The sequence below is a fragment of the Carettochelys insculpta genome, chromosome 5, assembly GCF_033958435.1.
Source record: "Carettochelys insculpta isolate YL-2023 chromosome 5, ASM3395843v1, whole genome shotgun sequence".
Classification (NCBI taxonomy): Eukaryota; Metazoa; Chordata; order Testudines; family Carettochelyidae; genus Carettochelys; species Carettochelys insculpta.
The window spans coordinates 59000094-59023052 of NC_134141.1; the positions used below are offsets into that span (position 1 = coordinate 59000094).

At 43.7% G+C, this 22959-nt stretch overlaps 1 protein-coding gene across 5 annotated transcripts in view; it reads left to right on the forward strand.

The window, feature by feature from the left end:
* AGTPBP1 (ATP/GTP binding carboxypeptidase 1) overlaps positions 1–22959 on the forward strand; it is a 159691-nt gene that overhangs the window by 53683 nt on the left and 83049 nt on the right. For all 5 annotated transcript variants that reach the window (XM_074995161.1, XM_074995159.1, XM_074995164.1 and 2 more), the window contains exons 3-7: positions 8605–8735; positions 14133–14200; positions 14907–14970; positions 17149–17295; positions 17865–17996. In XM_074995161.1, the coding sequence (XP_074851262.1) occupies positions 8605–8735; positions 14133–14200; positions 14907–14970; positions 17149–17295; positions 17865–17996 (542 nt within the window). The remainder of the gene's footprint in view (positions 1–8604; positions 8736–14132; positions 14201–14906; positions 14971–17148; positions 17296–17864; positions 17997–22959) is intronic.

Here is a 22959-nt window from a genome sequence, read left to right on the forward strand (position 1 = left end):
CCCACAGAGAGACAGGGTTCCGTGAGCTGGGAGGCAGGGGCAAAGTGCCATGTGTTGAGTGCTGGAGATAGGGGGGAAAGTTGAATACAGGCAATGCCACTACCTGCCCCCACTGCCGAGGCCCTGTACCAGGCAATCCCCACTCCCTCATGCATAGAATAGGTGGGTCAACCATCATGGGGCCCCCAAAAGCACAGACTCTGGGGCAGCTGCTCCACCTCATCTTATGGATGGGGATGGCTCAACCCACCATGTAGTTGAAGGCTGCTATCAATACCACCTCCCTCCCTCCCCCTTATTCATTTCATCTGCAGACAGCCCAGTTCCCTCAGCATCACCTCATAAGTCATGTGCTCTGGCTCCCTAATAATTTTCCTTACCCTTCTCTGGACAATCTGCAAATTGTCCACATCTGGTATGTTATGAGGACCCAAAACTGGGCATAGTGACCCAGGTGTGGCCTCACCAGTGTTGAATAAAGAGGAACAAACAACTTCCCTTGATCTGCTGGCAGTGCTCCTGTTAATGCAGCTCAGTATGCAGTTAACCTTTTTGGCGACAAGGGTACACGGTTGACTCATACGAGCTTCTCATCCATTGTAATCCCTACACTCTTTTCTGCAAAACTGTTGCTTAGCCAGTCAGTGGCAGTGCATGGAATTCTTTTGTCCTAAGGGCAGGACTCTGCTTGTTCTCGATGAGCCAAAAATGTTGATGAGGTTCAATCTTCTAATTTGTCTAAGTCACTCAGGATCCTCTCCTACTCTCTAGTGTATTGAGCTACTTCCACCCTCAAGCTGTGAACTTGCTGAGGATCCGGTCCATCCCATCATCCAGATCATTAATGAAGATGTTGAACAAAGCTGGCCTCAGGACCGACCCCTGGGGCACGCACTTGATGCCAGCTGCCAATGAGACGTGGAGCTGTTGATCACTACCCACTGAATCCCATGATCTAACCACCTTTCTTTTTACCTTTTGGTTCATTCAAACCACCCATACTTTATCTTGCTTACAAGAATGCTGTGGGAGACCATATTAAAAGCTTTGCTGAAGTCCAGATATATCACATCCACTGACAGGACTTTGTCCCATGTGCAAGTCTGTTTTTAAGTGTGGTGGTGGGGGACTGTGTGTTGGTCTTCATACAGACTGGAGCGAAAACTATTATAGCAACAGACATTATACCAGATGGTTGTAAGCATGTTGATAAAAATACAGTATTCCCTAAACGTTTTAGGCTTGTTGTGATTGTACCATCCAGCATCATGAGTCTGAAACACCCACAAGTGATAGTGGAGTGTCTAGCAGTAGTACTAGCAATAAGGAAAACCATTAATTTGGGTGCTAATTTAGATGTTTTAAGGTGTTTTGATATGTGGGGGGGGAGGGGGGACGGGAGACCTTGGCATTGTCCTAGGTTTTGCTCTGACCGGTATTTGAACAATTCCAAGTAATGCCAGCAAGATCAGGACTAGTGTCCAGTGTGTAACAGAGATGAGTGCTATTAAAATACGCTGATCAGCAAGTAGTTTGATGGAAAACCTGGAGCATATTTTCTGTGTGGATACAGGACCAAAACCAGTGGAATATATCTCTAAGCTAGCTAGCAGTACAAGTTAAGGCAGGAAAAAAAAACCCCAAAAAACAAACCGTAATTATGACCATAATAAGAGACCAAGATCACAGACAGAAGTTTGTGGTCAACTGGGGATGGTTCAAGAGGCACTTCTGCCTCTAGGCTGTCAAGATGGCTGATGAGATGGCTAGTGCTGATACTGCAGCAGCTAAGAAATACACCCCCCCGATAATATCAAGAAAACAATTGAGGAAGGCACCTATTCAACGAAGAAAGTGTTCAGTATCCAAGAAATAGTCTTCTGCTGGAAGAGGGTGCTTGAGTGGACTTAGGTTTTCCCAGAGGGAGAAGACTGTACCCGGATTCAAAGCAGCTAAGGGCCACCTAATCTTGCTTCTTCCTGATAAGGATGCTGGGGATGTGATGAAGAAGAAACTACGAACAGTGTACAAAGCTAAACGCTGTGAGCTCTGTGGGTGTTGTGGCTTTACTAGTCACATTTGTGTTTAAATGTACTGTATTTTACACCCTAAAACTACATTCAAGTGTGAGAATGAGTCATAAGAGAAAAAACAAAAATTCTTAGTGTACAAGCGGCTATGATACAGACTATTTTCTAGTCCGATATCCAGCCAGTTTATCCATTTTGGATATGAAGTTACTGAGCATAATTTTCCTTGGAGATTACCATGTGAACACCTGATACAGGTTTCAGAGAGGTAGCTGTGTTAGTCTGTTTAAGCAAAAAGAAGGAGTCTGATGGCACGTTAAAGACTAACAGTTTATTAGGGCATAAGCTATTGTAAAAAGCAACTCATTTCAGGCATCTGAGTAAGTGGGTTGTATCTCTCAAAATCTTACACCCTAATAAATTTGTTAGTCTTTAAGATGCCACCAGACTGCTGTTTGTTCATGTGAATGTTCTGTCAGCAGTCAGCTATCAGGGCTTCTGTTGTAATGAGATTATCCTGGGTGACTTCAAACTCAGTACATACAGTTGGTGCTGGATCTCAGTTTTGGATGGGGGATTAGCCGTGGAGGTGTTTGACTGGAAAATGTGAAGATTTGTTGTTATGGCATATCATCCCCTCCTGTTTTAGTAGCAGTGCTCACTTCTGTCCTGGATTATGATTAATCTTGGAAGGGTTGTATTTTATTGTTAAACATTGGTGAATGTCAATTTAAATGTATGTGAACAAATTGACAAATCCATTGGTAATCAAAATGTACAGGTAGGCAATGTAGGAAGAATGCATTAGTGAATTAATTTGATTTAAGGCTACGTGGTTTGTGTATTTCTTTTGCATATTATGCTGAAAGTTTGTGTTTGAACAGTTACAAAACTTAATTTTTTGCATCTCAATCTAATCTCATTGGATAATTGTATAACTGTTGCTAATTTCCTGCGGCATGAAAATTTAAATATTTAAAGTCCATAATTTTGCACAACTGTGAACACTTTCTAAAAATAGTTTAATATTTAACTTTGCTTCAAATTTGTTATTTTTAAAAATAACTTTTGACAAGCCTAAGTGTTATCCTCTGTAAGGAAGTAAAACATGAACAACTGAGAAGGAGAGAGGAAATGTGAGTACAAAAGTGTGAATCTGACATGCTTATATTTAGCAATGAGGTTTTTAGAACATAAACTTCAGATTTCTCAGGATGTCTTCAAGCATTTTATGTCAGTTTGAGGGATGTGTCATGTTGGGCATGAACATGTGGCAATCTTTCTTTTAAAAGTTACTTTGGTCATGCTTGTGAAGTGTGCTTTTAGGTTCAGTTTAGAAAAATGAAGTGTTTCTGGAAGGATGTTTGCATCATGTTGTTTCCACAGTAATAAAATGCTTGTCAACTTTTTCCCCTCTTGTTTTAATATTTACATCCAATGGTAGTATAATCTTGTGGCAAACTGAACAAGAGCATAACCATCTTGTTGTTCTAAGATATGGTTCAAGTAATAATAACCCACCAATTTCTTTATAAACAGCATTTACTCTACAATGTTAGTATCATTCTTTAGTTTTATTGCAAGTAGCCAAACTTGCTGTATATTGATTAAAATAAGTTTAATATTGCTGAGCTGGAATGAAATGCTCTTCTGTGCCAGTTTTTCTTTTGTGTAGGTGTGTGCGCACAGCATGCCTGAGTTGTCAGATGTTTTTCCCCTAGCAGTACCGTTGAGCTGGCAGGGCGCCCTCTGGAGTGGTGCCGGCATATCAGCCCATATATACCTTTGCTGGCTCCACGCCGCTCCAGTTCCTTCTTATCGTCCATGAAGGTCATTGGAGCATTCTCCTGCTCCAGTTGCAAGTGTCCTTTGCAATTCGTTAGTGTTATCAGTTACTCTAAATAGTTGTTAGTTTGTTATGTGACAATGTCCTGAGGTACTTTCTGTGGGGCTCCCTATAAACAAAATGGTGGCCAAGATGTCTAAGTCCCTGTGGCAGACCCCGGCCTCCATCTCTCTGACAGACAAGACGGCTGAGCACCAGTACTTTGTGCCCAAGGAGAGGCATAACTACCTTTTCTCCGATCTACCTCCAGGCTTATTTGTCATCCTTGTGGTGAGCCAGCAGGAGAGGCAGGGGCAACTGGAAAAGACCCCTAACAATAGGGACACTAAGAAAATGCACCTGCTGGGCAGGAAGGCCTATGCCTCAGGCAGGCTGCAGCTTCATATAGCAAATCAGCAGGTGCTGTTTTTTTTGCTATGCCTATAAGACCTGGGCCTCCATGGACAAGTTTTCTGAGCTGCTCCCCAGGGATTTCAAGCCTGAGTTTAGGGTGCTTTTGGAGGAGGGCAGATCCATCTCTAGGACAGTGCTGCAAGCCACCCTTGATGCAGCGGATGCGGGTGGCCCATACCATGGCCACAGGGCTGGTCATGTGTCACAGCTCCTGTTTGCAGGGCTCAGAGGTGTCTCCTGAGCTGCAGATTACCATCCAGGGCCTCCCCTTTGAGGGCCTCTCTCTCTTTTTCCAAACAGACACACCAGCATTTGTTCTTGAAGGATATTTGGGATACCCTCAAGTCCTGGTGCTCCTTTTCAGGCAGGAATGCCCCGAGGTCCTCCCAGGAGGCCTATGTCCTGGCTTCCATTGCTGCAGCAGAAGTAATGGCAGACACTGCCACCAGTCGATGCTGGACTGACCCTGCCTGTGGTTCTGCAAACCCTCAGGGTACCCCCCAGGATTTTGAAGGTACGCTCAAGGAGCTCACCAATGTCACCTTTTCCCTTCCAGGACCATTTTGTTCTCTTTACACCAGGCTTGGGTATATATTGTCCCATACCCCTGGATCCTGGAGATGGTGGGAAGGGGATATGCTATCCCCTTTCGTTCCTTCCCCACATCCCATCCCGCTACCTGTCCCTCTTAAGAGTCTTCTGTGAGAAGAGGTGTGACCACTTCTTGCCCCAGGGAGCGGTTGAGATGGTCCCCACAGAAGGGGTGGGTTCCAATAGTTTTTTACTCCTTGTTATTTCCTGTTCCCCAAAGAGAAGGGAGGGTTCCGTCCCATTCTTGACCTTTGGAATTTCAGTGCCTTTGTTGTCAAGAGCAAGTTCAGAGTGGGGATCCTGGTGTCCATCATCCCTTCCCTAGCACCTGGAAATTGGTATGCTGCCTTTGATCTAAAGGATGCCTACTGCTATACTTCTATTATGCCGTGCCACCAATGTTTCCTTCACTTTATGGTGGGCCGGGATCGCTACCAGTATACAGTACTTCCCTTTGGTTTCTCTACGGCTTCCCCAAGTTTTTACAAAATGCATGGTGGTCATCGCCGCTGCTCTCAGAAAGGTGCAGGATTTCAGGTGTTCCCATACCTGGATGATTGGCGGTTATGGGACACTTCAGCTGACCAAGTGAGGGAACATATCACCCGGGCCCAAGTCTTTTTTCAGCATCTGGGCCTACTATTCAACCTGCCCAAATTGATTCTGGTGCCCACCTCCATTATAGAGTATGTAGGTGCATCCCTGGACTTGGGGACAGCTAGGGGTTTCCTCACCAGGTCTCGTTTCCTGGTAATCAGGTCCTCTGTTGGGACTTGCAAACGTTCCTAGTAACAATGGCAAGGACCTGCATGCACCTTCTGGGACTTAGGGCGGCTTGTGCCTGCATTGTTCATCACACCAGATTCTGCATGCACCCATTGCAAATGTGGCTGGCATGGGCCCAAAAACCATCCATCACCTGGATCTGCAGTCCCTGCACCTGATGGCATGGAAACTCTGTGGCTGATTGCAGTGGAGCTGCAGTGCTCCACCTGGGTTCAGGAAGTGCTTCTAGGGAGCAGGAAACCTTCCAGTAGGGCTACATATCTGTGCAAGTGGAAGCATTTTAACACCTGGTCTAGCCAGAGGGAGGTGCCCCCTGTGAAGACTCTGGTTCCCTTGTTCCTGGATTACCTTCTGGGTCTCAGACTCCAAGGGTTATCGTCTCCCTCGCTCAGGGTTCACAGTTTTTGCTATTTCCACATTCCACCCAGGGGTTGGGGGAAAGACCCTCTTTGTGGATCCAATGGTGAATAGATTCCTTAAAGGGCTGGACAGGCTTTGCCTGCATGTGCAGCATCCTGTTCCCCAGTGGGATCTTAACTTGGTCCTCTTTAAGCTCCTGGGCCCCCTGTTTCAAACCCCTGGTGATATGTTCATTGCTACACCTGTCTTACAAGGGACCCCTTCTAGTGGTTCTTGTGTTGCTTCAGGCGCTCACTACGGATTCCCCCATACCATTTTCTTTAAGAGCAAAATTAGGTTATGCCACCACCCTGCTTTTTTTTCCGAAAGTGGTGTTGCATTTCATTTGTCCCAGGATGTCTGTCTTCCTTTATTTTACCCAAAACCTCATGCATCAGGTAAAGAACAGGCGGTACACACCTTGGATATTAGAAGAGTCTTAGCCTTTTATTTAAATAGGACAAAAACCCTTTCACAAGTCACCCCAGCTCTTTGTGGCCGTTGTGGATCGAATGAAGGGTGAACCGGTTCCTGCCCAGAGACTGTCTTCCTGGTTCATGGTTTGTATTGAGTGGTATGTGCTGGCACAGGTCCCAGCTGCTCCTCTCACGGCCCACTCTAATACTGTGCAGGCCTCTTCAGCTGCTTTCGTGGCTCAGGTCCCACTTTTGTAGGGCAGCCACTTGGTCCTCTGTCGACACCTTTACCAGCCAGTGTGCCTTGACACACCATACTAGGGAGGCTGCTGCCCTCCACTCAGTGGAGGATTAGAACCCTGATCCCACCTCCCGGGATGTCTGCTTTGGAGTCACCTACATGGAATGTATCAGAGAGGTAGCTGTGTTAGTCTGTATCATTGAACACAAGAAGTCCTGTGGCACCTTATAGACTAAGATATTTTGGAGCAGAAGCTTTTGTGGGCAAAGACCCACTCATGCATCTGATGAAGTGGGTCTTTGCCCACAAAAGCTTCTACTCCAAAATATGTGTTCGTCTGTAAGGTGCCATAGGACTACACGGCATGCACATGAGCAAGCACTCGAAGAAGAAAGAATGGTTACTTACCATTGTTAACTGTTCGTTTTTCGAGATGTTGCTCACGTCCATTTGAAATCCTGCTCACCCCCCCCTTCATCAGAGTAGTCTGGTAAGAAGGAACTGGAGAGGTGTGGAGCCAGGAGGAGTATATATGGGCTGATATGCCAGGACCACTCCGGGGGAACCCTGCCTGCTCAATAGGTATTGTTAGGAGAAAAACTTCTAACAATGCGCGTATGCACACACCTACATGGAATTGACCTGAGCAACGCATCTTAAAGAACAACAGCTACAATGGTAAGTAACCACTCTTACGAAGCATAGTTGTACACAGCAGTCATTTTAATTATGTTCATGGAATTTTTTTTAAACATTGTTTTTAAATGGTGAGGTGCATCTAAAAATGAAGAATTAATTTTTTTTTTAATCAGATTTTTTTTACTTTTCTCCATGACTTCTAAAGTGTTTTTATGTACCGTGTAGCTGAAGAACAGTTGATTTGTGTCGTAGGAGATTTGAACCATCCTTGTGAAGGCATGTAAATTAAGAATATAATTGCATACAATATGCTGGGATATATTTATATTACCTGTGTTAAAGAGCTTCTTATTTTAAAATTACATCACTTTTCCATAAGTGACATCAGGCTAAACTGAACTTGTTACCAAAAGGAGACAAAAATCTGATAGAGCAATGTTCATAGGAATGCCTGTTTAATTTTAAACGTTCTCTTAGTCCTTAGTTTGATTTTTATGAGAATTATAAAATAAAGACCTTCCACCTAATATTGATGGTCTGTTTAAGTACTGTGCTGCTTTAGCTCCCTAGTGGTTATCCCTTCCAGCTTTTTACCCATCTTGCTTGAGAGCTCCACCAGGGATGTAGTGCCAAGGGCTACCCTGGTCACAACTGGTCTGGAGATACCCCTTGCCAAGAGGGGCCTTACAATAGAAGTTGTTCCGGGGAAGATGTGATAGTCCCAGTTTTATATAGTTGTAGTTCCAATCCAGATTAAATGTTGTGGTGTCACAGATACGAATTTGAAAAAATAAGTCGCTAACAACAATGGATTTGTAATAAAAAGTGGTACAAATTAGTTATTTGTCCTGAATTTCACATCATAATCTCAATAATTGGGACACACACACACACACACACACACACACACACACACACCCCTTGGAAAATAATGGGAATTTACCATTGATTTCAAGAGAAAAATGTATATTGCCTTTTAAGGACATATCACAGACAATTCTGCCCCACTGTGTTTGTGCTGTCTGTATAAGTATGTCATAAGTACCAGGGAAGAAAAGCTGATTTTGAGAAATAACTATAGCAGAGCATTGTTTTAACTGTAAAATTGTTCAGATGCTACTGAGCTAAACCTAATTCATCAAAGAACTAACTTTGGCTTTGAAAAAATGTAACTAATGGAATTTTTGCCCTGTGACCCAGAAACAAAATATTTTTCATTTGTTGAATACAAATTGAAACATAAATATAAAATGTTTCTTCCAGTCTTTCTAACAGTTCTCGGATTGTGGGTCTGCTGTCACAGCTGGAGAAGATCAATTCAGAGTCTTTGTTAGGAGAAGCAGACAATGCCAGATATGTTACTTCAAAGATTCTTCATCTGGCTCAGAGTCAAGGTAAATATTTATTTATTTTTTTTACTCAAATGTTTTCCCACCTGTCACTCACAAACATACTTGTATACAGGATATTTAAGTGCCATATATCAGCCCTGACATGCTGTTGGTTTTTATTGCTTTGCCCTCTGAAAGAATTTCTGTATTTTTGTTTTCTGTGAACAAAAAGTGAAAAGTTGTATTTATGACTTTGTGTTCATGCACTTGCATGTAGGCCACAAGATTCTCTATTAGTAGAAGATTGTCCTGTGTCAGTTCTTAATAATCTAATGTTTTACCATATTGTAAAGTATTTCTGGTCTGCTATAAGGTGTCATTCTGCCATCTTTACTTATGTACACTCCTGTCCTGTTCTGAGTAATTCTGTCAAAATAAACAGCAGAACTTTTTGCATTATCGTACTATTCTACGTGAACAAGGATGTTAGGATCAAGGCTCTTTCTTAGCTGCATATAATTTCTGTCATAGTTTGTCCTTACTAATGTATATAAGCATTAAAAAAGACCCAAGCACTTGTATTGTTGCTTAAGAAAATGCCATATAGAAATGATTTTTTTCATTTATAATTTAGTCAAATGGTAAAAATAACATACACTTAAGTATTTTTTCTGCATTTCCTGGCTGAAGAAGAATATAACTTTGAGGGTCTTTGGATAAAAGATTCTTTCTGATACCCTAAAAGCACATCCAGTAATACTCTTGAATAATAAAGAAGGAACCTCATTAATATATAAAGCAGCTAACTGATCAACAGAGCTTGCAGGTGCAACCAAATCCATTGTAACTGCCTGGCGGACAGAAAGGGAATGGCAAATAGCTCGAAGAATGAAGTTGAGGTGGTTCTATTTCTCATATGCTCTACAGCAGAGGCATCTTAGTCTTTTTTTTCCCCTTCCTCTTTGGCGTTCGTATATCCCCTTGCTGAAGTTCTGTATGATCTTAGTTCATTTTGCCTCTGAGAGCATTGTTGTTGGTGTTCAGGACAAAGATCTTTTCAATGTGTGCAGATTTTCCTCTCAAATCTGTGACCTTTTCAGAAGAATTGAATTTATAATAACTGGAAGTTGTCCTTTTTAAGGAAGACTGGAGAACATGTTCAAGATCTTCATTCCTCCTGTTTTGTATAGATTTTATGTATCGTTATTCCAACCTCCAATTGTACTGTTCCTTCTCGGTTCCTCAGTACTGTAGCTGAATAGTCTAGTAAGTTTTTTTGTTTGGTAGCTTATGGATGAACATAAGCATGGCCAAATCAGGTGAGATTGCTGGACAGAGGTCAGCAACCTGCTGCGCCGGAGCCACATGTGGCACTTGAGGAAGTCAGTTGAGGTTCTGGGTGCTGCTGACTTCTCCTGTGGTTCCCTGCCCTTCTGCCGCTGGAATAATGGAACTAAATTTAATTGGTTTAATGGCTGGCAGGGAAGCAGGAGCAATCTGAGCATTAAACTAATTAAATTTAGTTCCATTACTTCTGTGGTGGCAGGGCAGGGAGCCACCTGCACGGCAGGTGGAGGAAGTGCTAAACCCACAAGAGAGCTGGGGTGAGGAGTGCCTGAGTTTGCCCCTCCTGGAGCTGCACAGCCACGCTGAGGAGGTGGCAGCAGCCCTAGAGGAGCAGCAGCAGTGCATGCAGCTGGAGGAGCTTGTTGATTGAGGTGGGTTAATCCTGGGGATGAGGGCTGGGTTTGGGGCTGAGAAGCAAGTAAGCCTGGTGATGGGGGGGCAGGTTTATGGGCCAAGGGGGGTAGAGCCTGGGCATGGAGAGTTGATGCTAACATTGCTCTTTCCTGCTTAAGAGCCTATCCCCAAGTGCAGCATTTCCTTGTCCTCATTTGTTCTCCACCCAGGGGTGAAAGTAACTTAAACTTTCTAACTGGTACAAATCATTGTGTGTGCGCTGCTCTTAAAACAGGGTTACAAAAAGTGTGATTTGACATTATTTCTTAAGGACTGTCTTGTATTCACATGCATTGCAGTACTTGAAGTATTGATTTTTTTGAAGGTGTCTCTTCTTGCTATGTTGGTTGCAGACCCCTGGGCATTATAATCCAACCAGCATCAACCGCTTCATAGTGAATGAGAAATGATAGGCAAGGCAGGAATTAAGTATGAATGGCTTAAAAATAAATACACTAAATGAGAACAAAAAGAAATACTGAATAACTATGCAATCAACGAGCACCATTTTCTCTTTCGTTTATAAGAAAGGTGTGGGGTGGTGGGGGGGGGCATGGTTTCAAGAGCTTAACCCTGCTCTAAATGCTTGCAGAGGCATCAGCGAGTAGCAAATCCCAAACAAAGATATGCTTAATGCTTTTTGATGAACATGACTAGAAAAAACAGTGAACGTCTCTTGAAACCTCTGAATTGTTTACTGTGCATCAGTAACATAGCTGACTAAACCAAAATATTCAAGGAAATGGAAGCAAGGAGCCTGAAGTACTGGGTCAGTAGTGCAGCTGAGATATGAAGGTTTCAAGAAAGTGGCAGTTAAGTCCCAGTGCAACATATACAGCCACCAAATTAGTCAGCTGTGCTCCAAAGGAATTGTGGGGCCATGCAGGTGCCCATCAGAATATGCTGATATATTTATGGCTGACCTGGAACAATAATTCCTCAGCTCTCATCCCCTATTGCCCCTCCTCTACTTAAGATACATTGATGACATCTTTATGATTTGGACCCATGGTATAGAGACTCTAGAAGAATTCCACAGAGACTAACAATCTACACCCTACCATCAACTTATGCCTCAATTACAACATGCAAGAGATGCATTTCCTGGACACTACAGTACTAATCAAGGATGGCCTGACCAGTACAACACTGTACCGAAAACCTACTGATCACTATACTTATCTACACTCTTGTAGCTTCCATCCTGCACATGTGACTAGATCCATTGTTTAGAGTCAAGCTCTTAGATACAATCGCATTTGCTCTGATCCACTTGACAGAGACCAAAAACTACAAGATCTTTACCAAATATTCATAAACCTGAATTACCCACCAGGAGAAGTGAACAAAACAAATCAACAGGGCCACACGAATACCCAGAAACCAGCTACTCCAAGATCAGCCCAAAAAAGCCAAGAACAGAACACCACTGGTCATCACCTACAGCCCCCAACTCAAACTATTGCAATGAATTATTAAAGACCTACAACCTATCCTTAATCAGGATGCCACACTCCAGAAGGCCCTGGGTGATGTGCCTGTTCTCTCCTACAGACAACCTCCCAACCTTATGAGGATCCTCACAAACAGCCACAGTCTATACCCCAGGAATACCAGTCCTGTAACCTTTCCTTGCAAGACAGCCTGCTGCCAGCTTTGTCCACATATCTTCTCTGGAAATACCATCACTGGACCCAACCAGGTTACTCACAGAATCACGGGCACTTTCTCATGCTCCTCTACTAACACCATATATGCCATCATGTGCCAACAATGCGCAGATGCTTTGTATATTGGACAGACTTCAAATTCCCTTAGACAAAGGGTTAATGGGCACAACAGACATCAAAACACTCCAGATCCACAAACCAGTTCGTCAACATTTTAATGGAACAGGGCTTTCTATTAATGACCTAAAGGTATGTGTGTTACTGAAAAAAAAAAAAAAAACTTTTGCACCACTCTTCAAAGAGAAACAGCCAAGCTGGCTTTTATGTTCAAATTTGGCACATTAACACGTGGTTTGAACTGAGATGTGAACTTTCTGAGTCACTATAGGGGCTCGTCTGCATACTTGGCTTAATCTAATTCTTGACCTCCCCCACGCCACTCCTCCACTCTCTGATTTGCTCACCTTGATTATCTTTTTCTGATTTGTCCTCCTTGCTTACTGTTTTTGGTTCTCTGTGCCTTCAATATTGAGTCTGTTCTGGTCTGTCCCACGAAAGCTCGCCCAATAAACTATTTTGCTAGTCTTGAAAGTGCTACTTGACTGCTTTTTGTTTTGATAGTGTATTGACTAGCACGGCTCCCTTGCTGTTACTGTTCAGTGTGTAGTACAATACTGATCTTTTTATTGGTTGTTATAATTAATACTTTTTGGCAGAGTGTATGTTTTCATTAATTGTCTTTTAGCACATTTGAAGCTAAAATATATTTTGGATGTAAGGTATGAAACATCTCTTCTTGCACATCTGCATTTGTCCCAACGCACTTCAGATATTATTGGTGGGGTAGTAATTAAGAAAACAACTAGTTTTAGAAGTAGGCAAACGGTTTTGGGTGTGAGTAATTGCTCTTAAAATGACTTGGATAGTCATTCTCATTATTTGCCTATGCTGTCAGCAAGCTTAAGAATGTTTTTTGTCTTTTTCCTTCATCTTGCTCTCATATTGCAGTTGGAAGTGAAGTTTCAAGATGTGGCTTTACTATTTGATTTGCGTCACCTGATATGTAAAAAAATCAAACCAAAATAAACTGGTACATATCCAAAGAAAAGCCAGGTTTGCCTTCTGTGTCACTTTGCCTGTGAGAAAGTAGATGTTCCAAAAACACATACAATAAACTCTCTCATGAACTGTTCTTCACAACCTGGTGCCCATCCACAAGCAAACAAGAAAGAAACTTTATTGAGATTGTAAACTTATTTGTTCTGGGAGTTTCGTATATCGGGTAACATAACCCAGGAGATAAGGGAATCTGATCCTGACGCTCCCATATTGGATCACTGTTTCTAAGTCGTAGGACAGCAATATTTGCAGAAAAGATGTGGTAAGATAAACAAAACACTCTCTTTTTGCAGAGAGAGACTCCTGTGATGTGGGCTTTCTGTGTCTAATTCATAAAGTAATATCAATGTACAGAACTACAATGCTTTTAACTCCTCCCCTCCCCCTTCCAAATGTTGGTACTACTGTGCTGCAGTCTGTAGCAAGATTATCTCTGGTAATGTGTTAATCCTCCAACATGGTGCCTAAAAACCCATCTTTCCTTGCATGGAATGAGGCTGCTATATAAACAGAGCAGGAAATTGTTCTGGAAATATAAAAAGCTGACTTTCTCATGAAATTTCCAGAAATTCTTCTTCTTCTTATGTGAATCAGAAATATTGCACAAGCTGTCTTTCTTTGCAGTATTTTGCCAAAACTGTGGTGTGCAGAGATGTAGGAACATTTTTAAAAATATCATTTTTGTATTAAAAATAAAGGTATGAATTAAGTTGTACTGTGTCTAAATCTGTTTGCTCATCCTAATTTTGGTATACTTTTGTCTCCTAAGTGACTTTTGTCTGTGTGCAGGGTGGGTTTGTTTGTTTGTTTTCAATAATTGGATTAAATTATTCTGAATATTGTACCCATTACTTATGGTCAGAAATTGGTCAAATAACTTAATTTTTGTCCCTTCAGATGAGATTAGAATTTTTTTTTTTTTTACTTGCAGAAAAAACCAGGAAGGAAATGACTACCAAAGGTTCCCCAGCAATTGAAGTTATTCTCTCAACATTGGAGGTAAAGCATCTCATTCATGTACATGTGTGTGTCTGTCTCTCTCTTCCTCTGCATAGTGTAGTTTGCAAATATCTGATGTATTCAGTATACTTTTATTTTCTAGGACCTTCCTGCTACTTGTTTGTGGTCTTGAACCTCTGCTGAATCAAAGCCTTAGATACCATGTAGTTTCCTAAGAACATGCCTAACCTTAAACATTCAAAGGAGCTATGTTGGTACTTAAACTTAGGCCGTGTTTAGGTGCCTTGCTAAATCAGCATCTAAAAATACTTAAGTCAACTGGTGTGAGTTGCACTCAAAAGCCTGAGAAGTGTGGGTTGATCATTATTTGATTATTAGAATTTTAAGAAGGAATATTTAGGTCCCTCAAAATATGAAAGTATAATCTGAAATATTAACCAAAGAAATTTAAAGAATACAAGTAGAATTCAAAGCAAAATAACACAGCTTGTATTGGAAACGTCTTTGGGTCTCAAAAGTTAAAGTTAGGCAAATATAAAACTACCTCTCCTTTATATGGGTAGTAGCTTTGTGTGCTAATGACAGAGAACCTTGGAAGGAAAGGCATGTGTAGCTGTAGAAAATAAGTATAGTAGGGTACTCCTCTTTATAAGTCTTGAAACAAAGCCTGTTATTGTTACGAATTAAACAGTGTGTCCAGGAGGCAGTATTTATTACCAAAACTAAAAATATTATTTTATTTCAGAATACAAGAGATCTTCAGACTACTCTAAATATATTAAATATCCTCATTGAATTGGTGTCAGTTGGTAAGTTTTTAATCAAATGACAGCTTGTGTGTACTTTGTGCAAAATGTGTTTTTCTAATCTACATAGTTTTTATTTCCTCTTAGTAAAGGACTGATCAAGTTTATGCATATCTATACAAGTTGAATAATGCTAATACTGCTTGGTGTATTGCAAATTTATACCAACGAAGGACTAAATAGCTTTGAATAACTAGGCATTGTGATGAGTTTGGTCACAGAGATCTTCATGAGACTGTCACTCAGTGGGCTGATTGTTATCACTTAGCCCACCTACTTGCGCTCTGAGGGGCCCCACCATCTTGTCCTCCTCAGCTACAAGCTGGGATACAGTCCACAGCAGAGCAAAATTAACACTGAGAATAGGTCAGTTGTGGAAAGGTTCAGCCACAGGGACTTGACACAGAATCCAGGTGCATAGCCCCAGTGGGGTCAAAACTCCAGATAAATTCATATTACTCTGCATAAGAGTTGTATATAGAGCAAGCTCATAATGTTTCCTCCCACAATTCATGGAAGGGAGATACACACAGCTGTTGTTCTCCCCCCAGGTAGCCATTATTTACCCTGGGTTTAATAAGAAACAAAAATGATTTTGTTAAATATAAAAAGTAGGATTTAAGTCACTGCAAGTAAAAACAGGCAGATCAAAGAAAACTACTAAGTAAAATGAAACAAAACACATCAACTAATTCTAATACATTAAAGCCATGTCTACACGTGCACGCTACTTCGAAGTAGCGGCACTAACTTCAAAATAGCGCCCGTCACGGCTACATGTGTAGGGCGCTATTTTGATGTTAACATCGACGTTAGGCGGCGAGACGTCGAAGCCGCTAACCCCATGAGGGGATGGGAATAGCGCCCTACTTCGAAGTTCAACATCGAAGTAGGGACCGTGTAGTCGTTGCGCGTCCCGCAACTTCGAAATTGCGGGGTCTGCCATGGCAGCCATCAGCTGAGGGGTTGAGAGATGCTCTCTCTCCAGCCCCTGCAGGGCTCTATGGTCACCGTGTGCAGCAGCCCTTAGCCCAGGGCTTCTGGCTGCTGCTGCTGCAGCTGGGGATCCATGCTGCATGCACAGGGTCTGCAACCAGTTGTCGGCTCTGTGGATCTTGTGTTGTTTAGTGCAACTGTGTCTGGGAGGGGCCCTTTAAGGGAGCGGCTTGCTGTTGAGTCCGCCCTGTGACCTTGTCTGCAGCTGTGCCTGGCACCCTTATTTCGATGTGTGCTACTTTGGCGTGTAGACGTTCCCTCGCAGCACCTATTTCGATGTGGTGCTGCGCAACGTCAATGTTGAACATCGACGTTGCCAGCCCTGGAGGACGTGTAGACGTTATTCATCGAAATAGCCTATTTCAATGTCGCCACATCGAAATAGGCTACTTCGATGTAGGCTTCACGTGTAGACATAGCCTAAATGAAATTGTTACAGATCATGCTTTCTCACCTTAGTTCTTTCTTCAGGTAAAGTTCTTCTCATGCCAGAACTGGTCTTTTTTCTGACTTAGGTCCGGCACCTTCTCTCCACCCTGTACTTAGAATTCCTTTGTTCACAGGTGTATTCATGTTCCCTGTCTTGATGGGGAGTAGTCTGTGATGCCAGCTGAAGGCCATCATTGTTTGCATCCCATTCCTTACGTAGAATTTCCCCAGGGCAGGAAGTTTTTGTTGAATTCTCCACAACCATGGGGAAAAGTACTAATTTCAAGATGGATGCCAGCACCAGGTGATGTGGTTGCATGTCTTCGTGGGACCATCCAGAGTTCTACGGGAAAAACAAGACTATTCACAAATCATTGCCTGGCCACTAAGTACCTTGAGTACTGCTAATGACCTTGTTTATCACATCTAGATATGTGAATGGGATTATACCTCATAATTCTAACTGCATATGTAGGAATGATACAGTTTACATGCACAAAAAACATATACCCTTAAAATATAAACTTTCCAAAGATAGGGTACATGCCCCAATTTTCCTAATGTATATTTGAGTTATAACTATTTATATTTGAAAACTTATTTCCATAAAAGAGATGGAGGTGGAACATCACATGAAACTTTAAATAATGGTAATGCTGCGTGGTGTGTTACAAATGGATATGAAGGAAAAACTGAACTTAGTTATGTGTCTTAATATTTTTGACTGCTTCTGATATGTCTATTTTTAATTTCAAGGTGGCGGTCGGAAAGCTAGCATCGTAGTTTCTAAGGGAGGGACACAGATCTTGTTGCAGTTACTTCTGAGCGCCAGCAAAGAGTCTCCGCCAAATGAAGAGTTAATGCTGCAGCTTCATTCCCTTCTTGCAAAAATTGGTCCAAAAGGTAATAATATGTTAATTCTTTGCCAATGTGTAACATCCTTCATATGATGATCTCATGGATCTTTAAAAAGATTTTTCATTACACATACTAGGTAACTTTGTTTTATTTTATATTATAGCCATTTTTATTGTGTGCTCATCACTGTAGTAGTTAAGCACCATCCAGTGGCGCGTAAAGAACTGTAACACCATATCTGTTACGTTTTGTCCATTTTCGTTTGGGTAAACAGAGATCAAGACCAAATTTTTGGAAGTGTTGATTAATTTAGGTATCTCAAATTTTAAATGCCCGACTTTGTATTTAGGACTTGGTTTTATGAGCCTGATTTTGTGGTTTTGAACCTTTCAAGATGGGCATTAGTGTATGAAGGCATGCAGGCAGGTGAGTATGAAAAGAGGAGACAAAGGGAATGGTGAAATGGAGTTCATTATGCGGAGGAAGGGGACAGAGATGTAGGAACAGCATAATACAAAAATGAGAGGGAGTAACTTATTTACAGAAATAAAATAATTTAGCTTCAAAATAAGAGGCAGTGATGTTCTTTGTTTTTTGCTTTTGTTCTGCCTCAGATAAAAAATTTGGAGTAAAAGCTAGAATCAATGGAGTTCTAAACATATCCCTGAATTTGGTGAAACAGAATTTGCAGAACCACAGATTAATACTGCCATGTCTACAAGTACTTAGAGTATACTCAACCAACTGTAAGTATTGCAGAGCATTCTTTTGTCTGTTTTCTATGCAATGCTGGGTAGAGTATTTGACAATGTTTGAAATGAAAATTTAAATGTTTTAATATTACGTGATTACAATGACTATTATTTCCTGAAAGCTTTACTATATGTTCTTCACTTCAGGTTCATATGTGCCTCTTGAGCCTGTGATTGGAGATTTGCAGTTAGCGTTGTCTGTTCAGGTCTGTGCCTTCTTGTGCTGGATGCAGAGACAGCATAGGGGCATGTGGGTGAAGAGCTGTTAGCTCCTTTTCACGTGCTTCAGCCTGGGACAGAGCCTTAGTGTGGCAGTCTTGATCTTTTCTTGCCTCTTTTGGTATTTCAGCCGTGGATCAGGCTGGTTTTCATAACTGTCTGTTGTATAGTTATATAAATAGTGAAAGAATTGTTTGGCTCCTCTTTTCCCATTGGTGAAGCTGAAGCTACAGCTACACTAGCACTTAAATTCGAAAAATTTGGCTTTCTTTCGAAAGAGCGTGCGGAGTGTCTACACACACAATGTGGTCTTTCAAAATAAAATCAGAGGAATGCTTCAGTTTTGCTCCTCCATTCCCATATTAGGAAGAAGGCCCCCTTTCGAAATACTCTTTAGAGAGAAAATGTGTGTAGGCGCTCCGTGTTCTGCTCTTTTGAAAGAGGAGTTCTCCTAAGTGGCAACCATGGAGGAATGAGGAGAGGCCTTGCAGCAGCAGGGCTCTGTGACATGTGCATCCAGCCATGTTTAAAGCCCCATGGTCCTGGAAAGCCTGTTTCAGGAAGCTGAGAATGTGCTTGCAGCAGCTTAAGCATGAGCTCCAGCACCATACCCCATGTGCAGCCCACCAAAAAAAAAAGCAATGGCCATCAGCCAGCCTTGACAGGCACAGAAGGGCCCCCCTCTGACTTCTCAAGGCTCGCAGGACTCCAGGCAGCCCCCAAAGAAAAGGGCACCTTCCAGTGGCACCCCAGCCACCAGCAGGCCACCCACACACTCAGTGCACCTGTGCTGGACACAACACATCCCCTTGGGACAGTGCCGCACACGTGGTTAGGTGGTTATGGGTCTGGACCATGAACTGGGAACAGCGCTTGTGGCTGGGAACGCCTACGGAACACGTCATATGCGAAGGACACTAATGCTGGAGCGGGGCTGGTGCTCGCAGAAGGGAACGATGCATGGCCCTCATGCCGCCAACAAGGGACTGGCTCTTTTCCTAGCCATCCTTGCAGACGCACCAGAGGAGGTCTGGGAGATCCCTGACACCATGGTGCTCCACATGCACAAGGAGGAGGAGGAGGTAGAAACGGTTACCACCCCCAGCACCCAGAAGAGGGGCTCACAGCTGGAGGTCAAGCTGGCAAAGCAACACCACAGAAGTACCCCGTTGGCTTGTGGAGGTTGCTGAGGAACACCTCCAAATGAACTGTGGTCGGAACGCCTGGCAGAGGGAGACATGAGCAGACCTGGTGGGACACCTCAGGGATGTCACTGAGGTCCTGAGGGAGCACACTGGGCTCCTCGGAGAAATTCTGGCCACCACACCGCACACCCTCCCAAGCAGGACCCCTCCTCTCCCCCATCCTGATGACCTCCCTTCAGAGCCCAGTTCTGCTAGACCACCCCTGCAGCCCTACCTCCCTATGCTGCCCACCCTTTCACAGCCCTGCTGTGGGCCCCGTACCAGAGATAGGAGGGGAATACAAAGCCAACAGGGCTTGCAGCCATCTACCCATCCCCCGGACTAGCACCCCGCCCCTGGTTAAGGTGCCCCGTACCCACGCATAATATTCCCTCTTCCCTCCTCCTGGTTAAGATCCCGAATTGCCCTAATACCAGTTGAGGTCTCTGCCTCCCCACTACCAGCGGTGGTATGTGCATATGTTGCGTGTGTGCTACAGGCATCTGTTCTACAGCTTTTGGAAAAAATACAGTGAATGGAATTTGCCCTAGTAATTTCTTTTTCGTATACATTTATTGAATAATTAAAAGCAGTGCTTATATATTCCACCTTTTTAATAACCTTTAATAAGCACGGTCCTTTGAGGCATCGCTGTTTCAACTCACAGTGTCAGATGCCTTTGAGGCTGCCTCCTCCTCCCCGCTCAGTGCTGGGCCTGGTCTCCATACAGGGCCTCGGTTGTGGGCTCTTCTGATTCCTGACCTTCGGTGTGCTATGTGTGTCATTCCGATGCTCAGTACCGTGCCTCACCTGTCCCGATGCCATCTTCAGGTTCCAGAATCCGCCCCAGGCAGCTTGCGCCACTACCTCGTTCCTGTTTGGGAACTCAGTCCCTCTCACCATGCTGGTCTGACTCTCCCCATCAAGACCTTCCTGGGTTGGACACTCAGCTCCTGTTCTCTGTGGTGCTAAAGGTCTCAACTCCTCAGCTATCCCTGTGGAGATCTCTCTCTCGACGCAGGTCTACCTCTTGGCATTGGTCTCGTTTTCCCCACCAACCTCAATCTTGATGCCTGCTTGCTCTCAGCTTCACTCTACTTCAGAGCACCAGTCCTGTTCTCCATGCCATGATGCTTCTCAGCACCAGTTTTGCCACCACTCTTGATCCTGGTGCCGATCAACGTCTGCTTCACCTTGGCTCCACTCTACTCGATCTGTGCAGACATCATCCCCTCTTATTTTCTGAAGATGAGGCTTTTGCTGGCTGGACCTCTTCGTGTCCCAGAGCAACCACAAGTGCCTCACATTCTGATTCTTCCACAGCCTCAGACCAGGCTCCATAGCAGATGTGATCCTTATTCCATGGACCCCAGGACTACTCTATACCTTTCCTCTCTTTCCCATTGCGCACAAAGTGCTCCTCAAGGTCCACAGGGACCGGGTTGAATGAAATTCTCATACTCCTGGCTGGGGCCTACCATCACTGGTATCCCCTACATGAGAGCGTTGTCCATTCTTCCACCCATTCGGCTCCCCCTGGTTCCGGACCTCATCACGCAGAACCATGGTAATCTCCGCCACCCAGACCTCCAGTCTCTCCATCTCCTGACAGTTTTGTGATTGACGCCTGGTGAGTGGGCTGCTTGGGCCCAGTACAATGGGTCTTCCTCAACAACCACAAACAGTCTATGCAGTGGTCCTACATGCCCAAGTGGAGGCACTTATCCAGTTGGTGCACTCAGCACGATGTTGTCCCTCTGTCTACCTCTTTCCCTCAGGTGTTAAACAACCTCCTATCAGTAAAACAACAGGACTTTGCTTGTTCATCTGTGAATGTACGCTGGCAGCCATATCGGCCTTCCAACCTGGAGAAAGCAGGTGTTCTATGTGTGCACACCATGGTGAGGTGCTTTCTCAAGGGCATGGATCGCCATCACCTGTCAGTTCAGGGGCTGGTCCCGGGTTGGGACCTTACACAGGTTCTCTGAAAGCTTATGGGTCTTCCTTTTGAACTGCTGTCTACTTGCTCCCTTCTCTGCCTCTCCTAGTGGCTGTCACCTCTGCCAGAAGGTGATCTGAGCTCCAGGCCCTCATATCTGAGCCCCCATATAGAGTGTTCCCGAAGGACATGGTCTAACTTCACCCTCACCCAGTGTTCCTGTCTAAAGTGCTCTCTGGGTTCCCTGTTAGTCAGGATGTTTTCCTGCATCTGTTCTATCCTTAACCTCATAGTTCCCAGAGAGAGCAACAGCTGCACTCCCTCAGTGTGAGATGGGAGTTTGCCTTCTATACTGACCAGACTAAGCCCTTCTGTAAGACCACACAGCTCTTCATGGCCATCACTGAGTGCATGAAGAGACTGTGTCATTGCAACACATCTCCTGGATCATGTCCTGTATACGTGTGTGTTATGACCTCGTAGAAGTCTCCCTGTTGCTGGTGATGGCACATTCTGTGTGAGCAAAGGTGTCCTCATCCACTTTCCTGGTACATGTGCCTCTCTAGGAGAGCTGTCGTGCTTCTATGTGGTGCTCTGTACGTACTTTCACATCTCATGATGCAATTGTGCAGCAATTTAGATAAGATGCAGCCTTCAGGGCCTCTGTCCTAGAGTCAGCCATGTTCCCTCGCCTCCAAGACACCCCTCCCCACACACGCACACTTCCTAGGTTTAACTTGGGAATCCCCTAACTTGAATAGATGTGAGCAAGCACTCGAAGACAAAACAGTTGCTCACTGTTCTTCGCGATGTGTTGCTCATATGTATTTGAAACCCACCCTCCTGCCCCATTGGCGGAGTAGTCAGCAAGAGGGAGCTGAGAGGGGTGCTGGGTCAGCTGGGTCATAGGTGCCACTCCAACTGGTAGTTGCTAGGGAAAACTTTAAAAGTCATGCATGTGCGTGCGCATACACCTAACTCAAATAGATATGAGCAACACATCTTGAAGAACAACAATTACAACAGCGAGTAACCATTTTACACTGTTTGTACAGTTTCTGTATGATGATACTCTGGATGATCTTGTAACACTACCAAGGCTAATAGTTTATATGGTATCTGTAAGTCATACCCAATCTTGAAATAATACATATGTGTTGCCACCAAAGCAGGGTCTTCCCACTCAAATGCCCCTCAGTGCCCAATTAGGGAGTGTTTTAAAGCAAGCCAAGATTTGTGCATCTACATCTTTTTTCCAATGACCACCACATTTCAGACTTCCTAAAGAGCCATCCTGTGTCCTGTCTTTTGTTCAGAGCCAGGCCCTTCCTCCACTTTTCCTTTATTCCCCCTTCTCCTGATTATGGCCTCCTGTTGCAAGCTTTTATAGGAGGACGTCGACGTGTTTCTACAGTGCCTTGCACAATGGGGCCCTAGTCCCGAACAGAGTCTCTAGGTGGTACTGCAATGGAAGTAATATCGCTTGCACTGACTTTAGACATCATCTGGCAATATCTTTCAATCCTGATGCTGAAGGACACCCTCTGATCATCAGAGCTTAATACTTTTCATATGTTAATCTAGAAATAGACTTTTGTTGACAAATATATGTTAC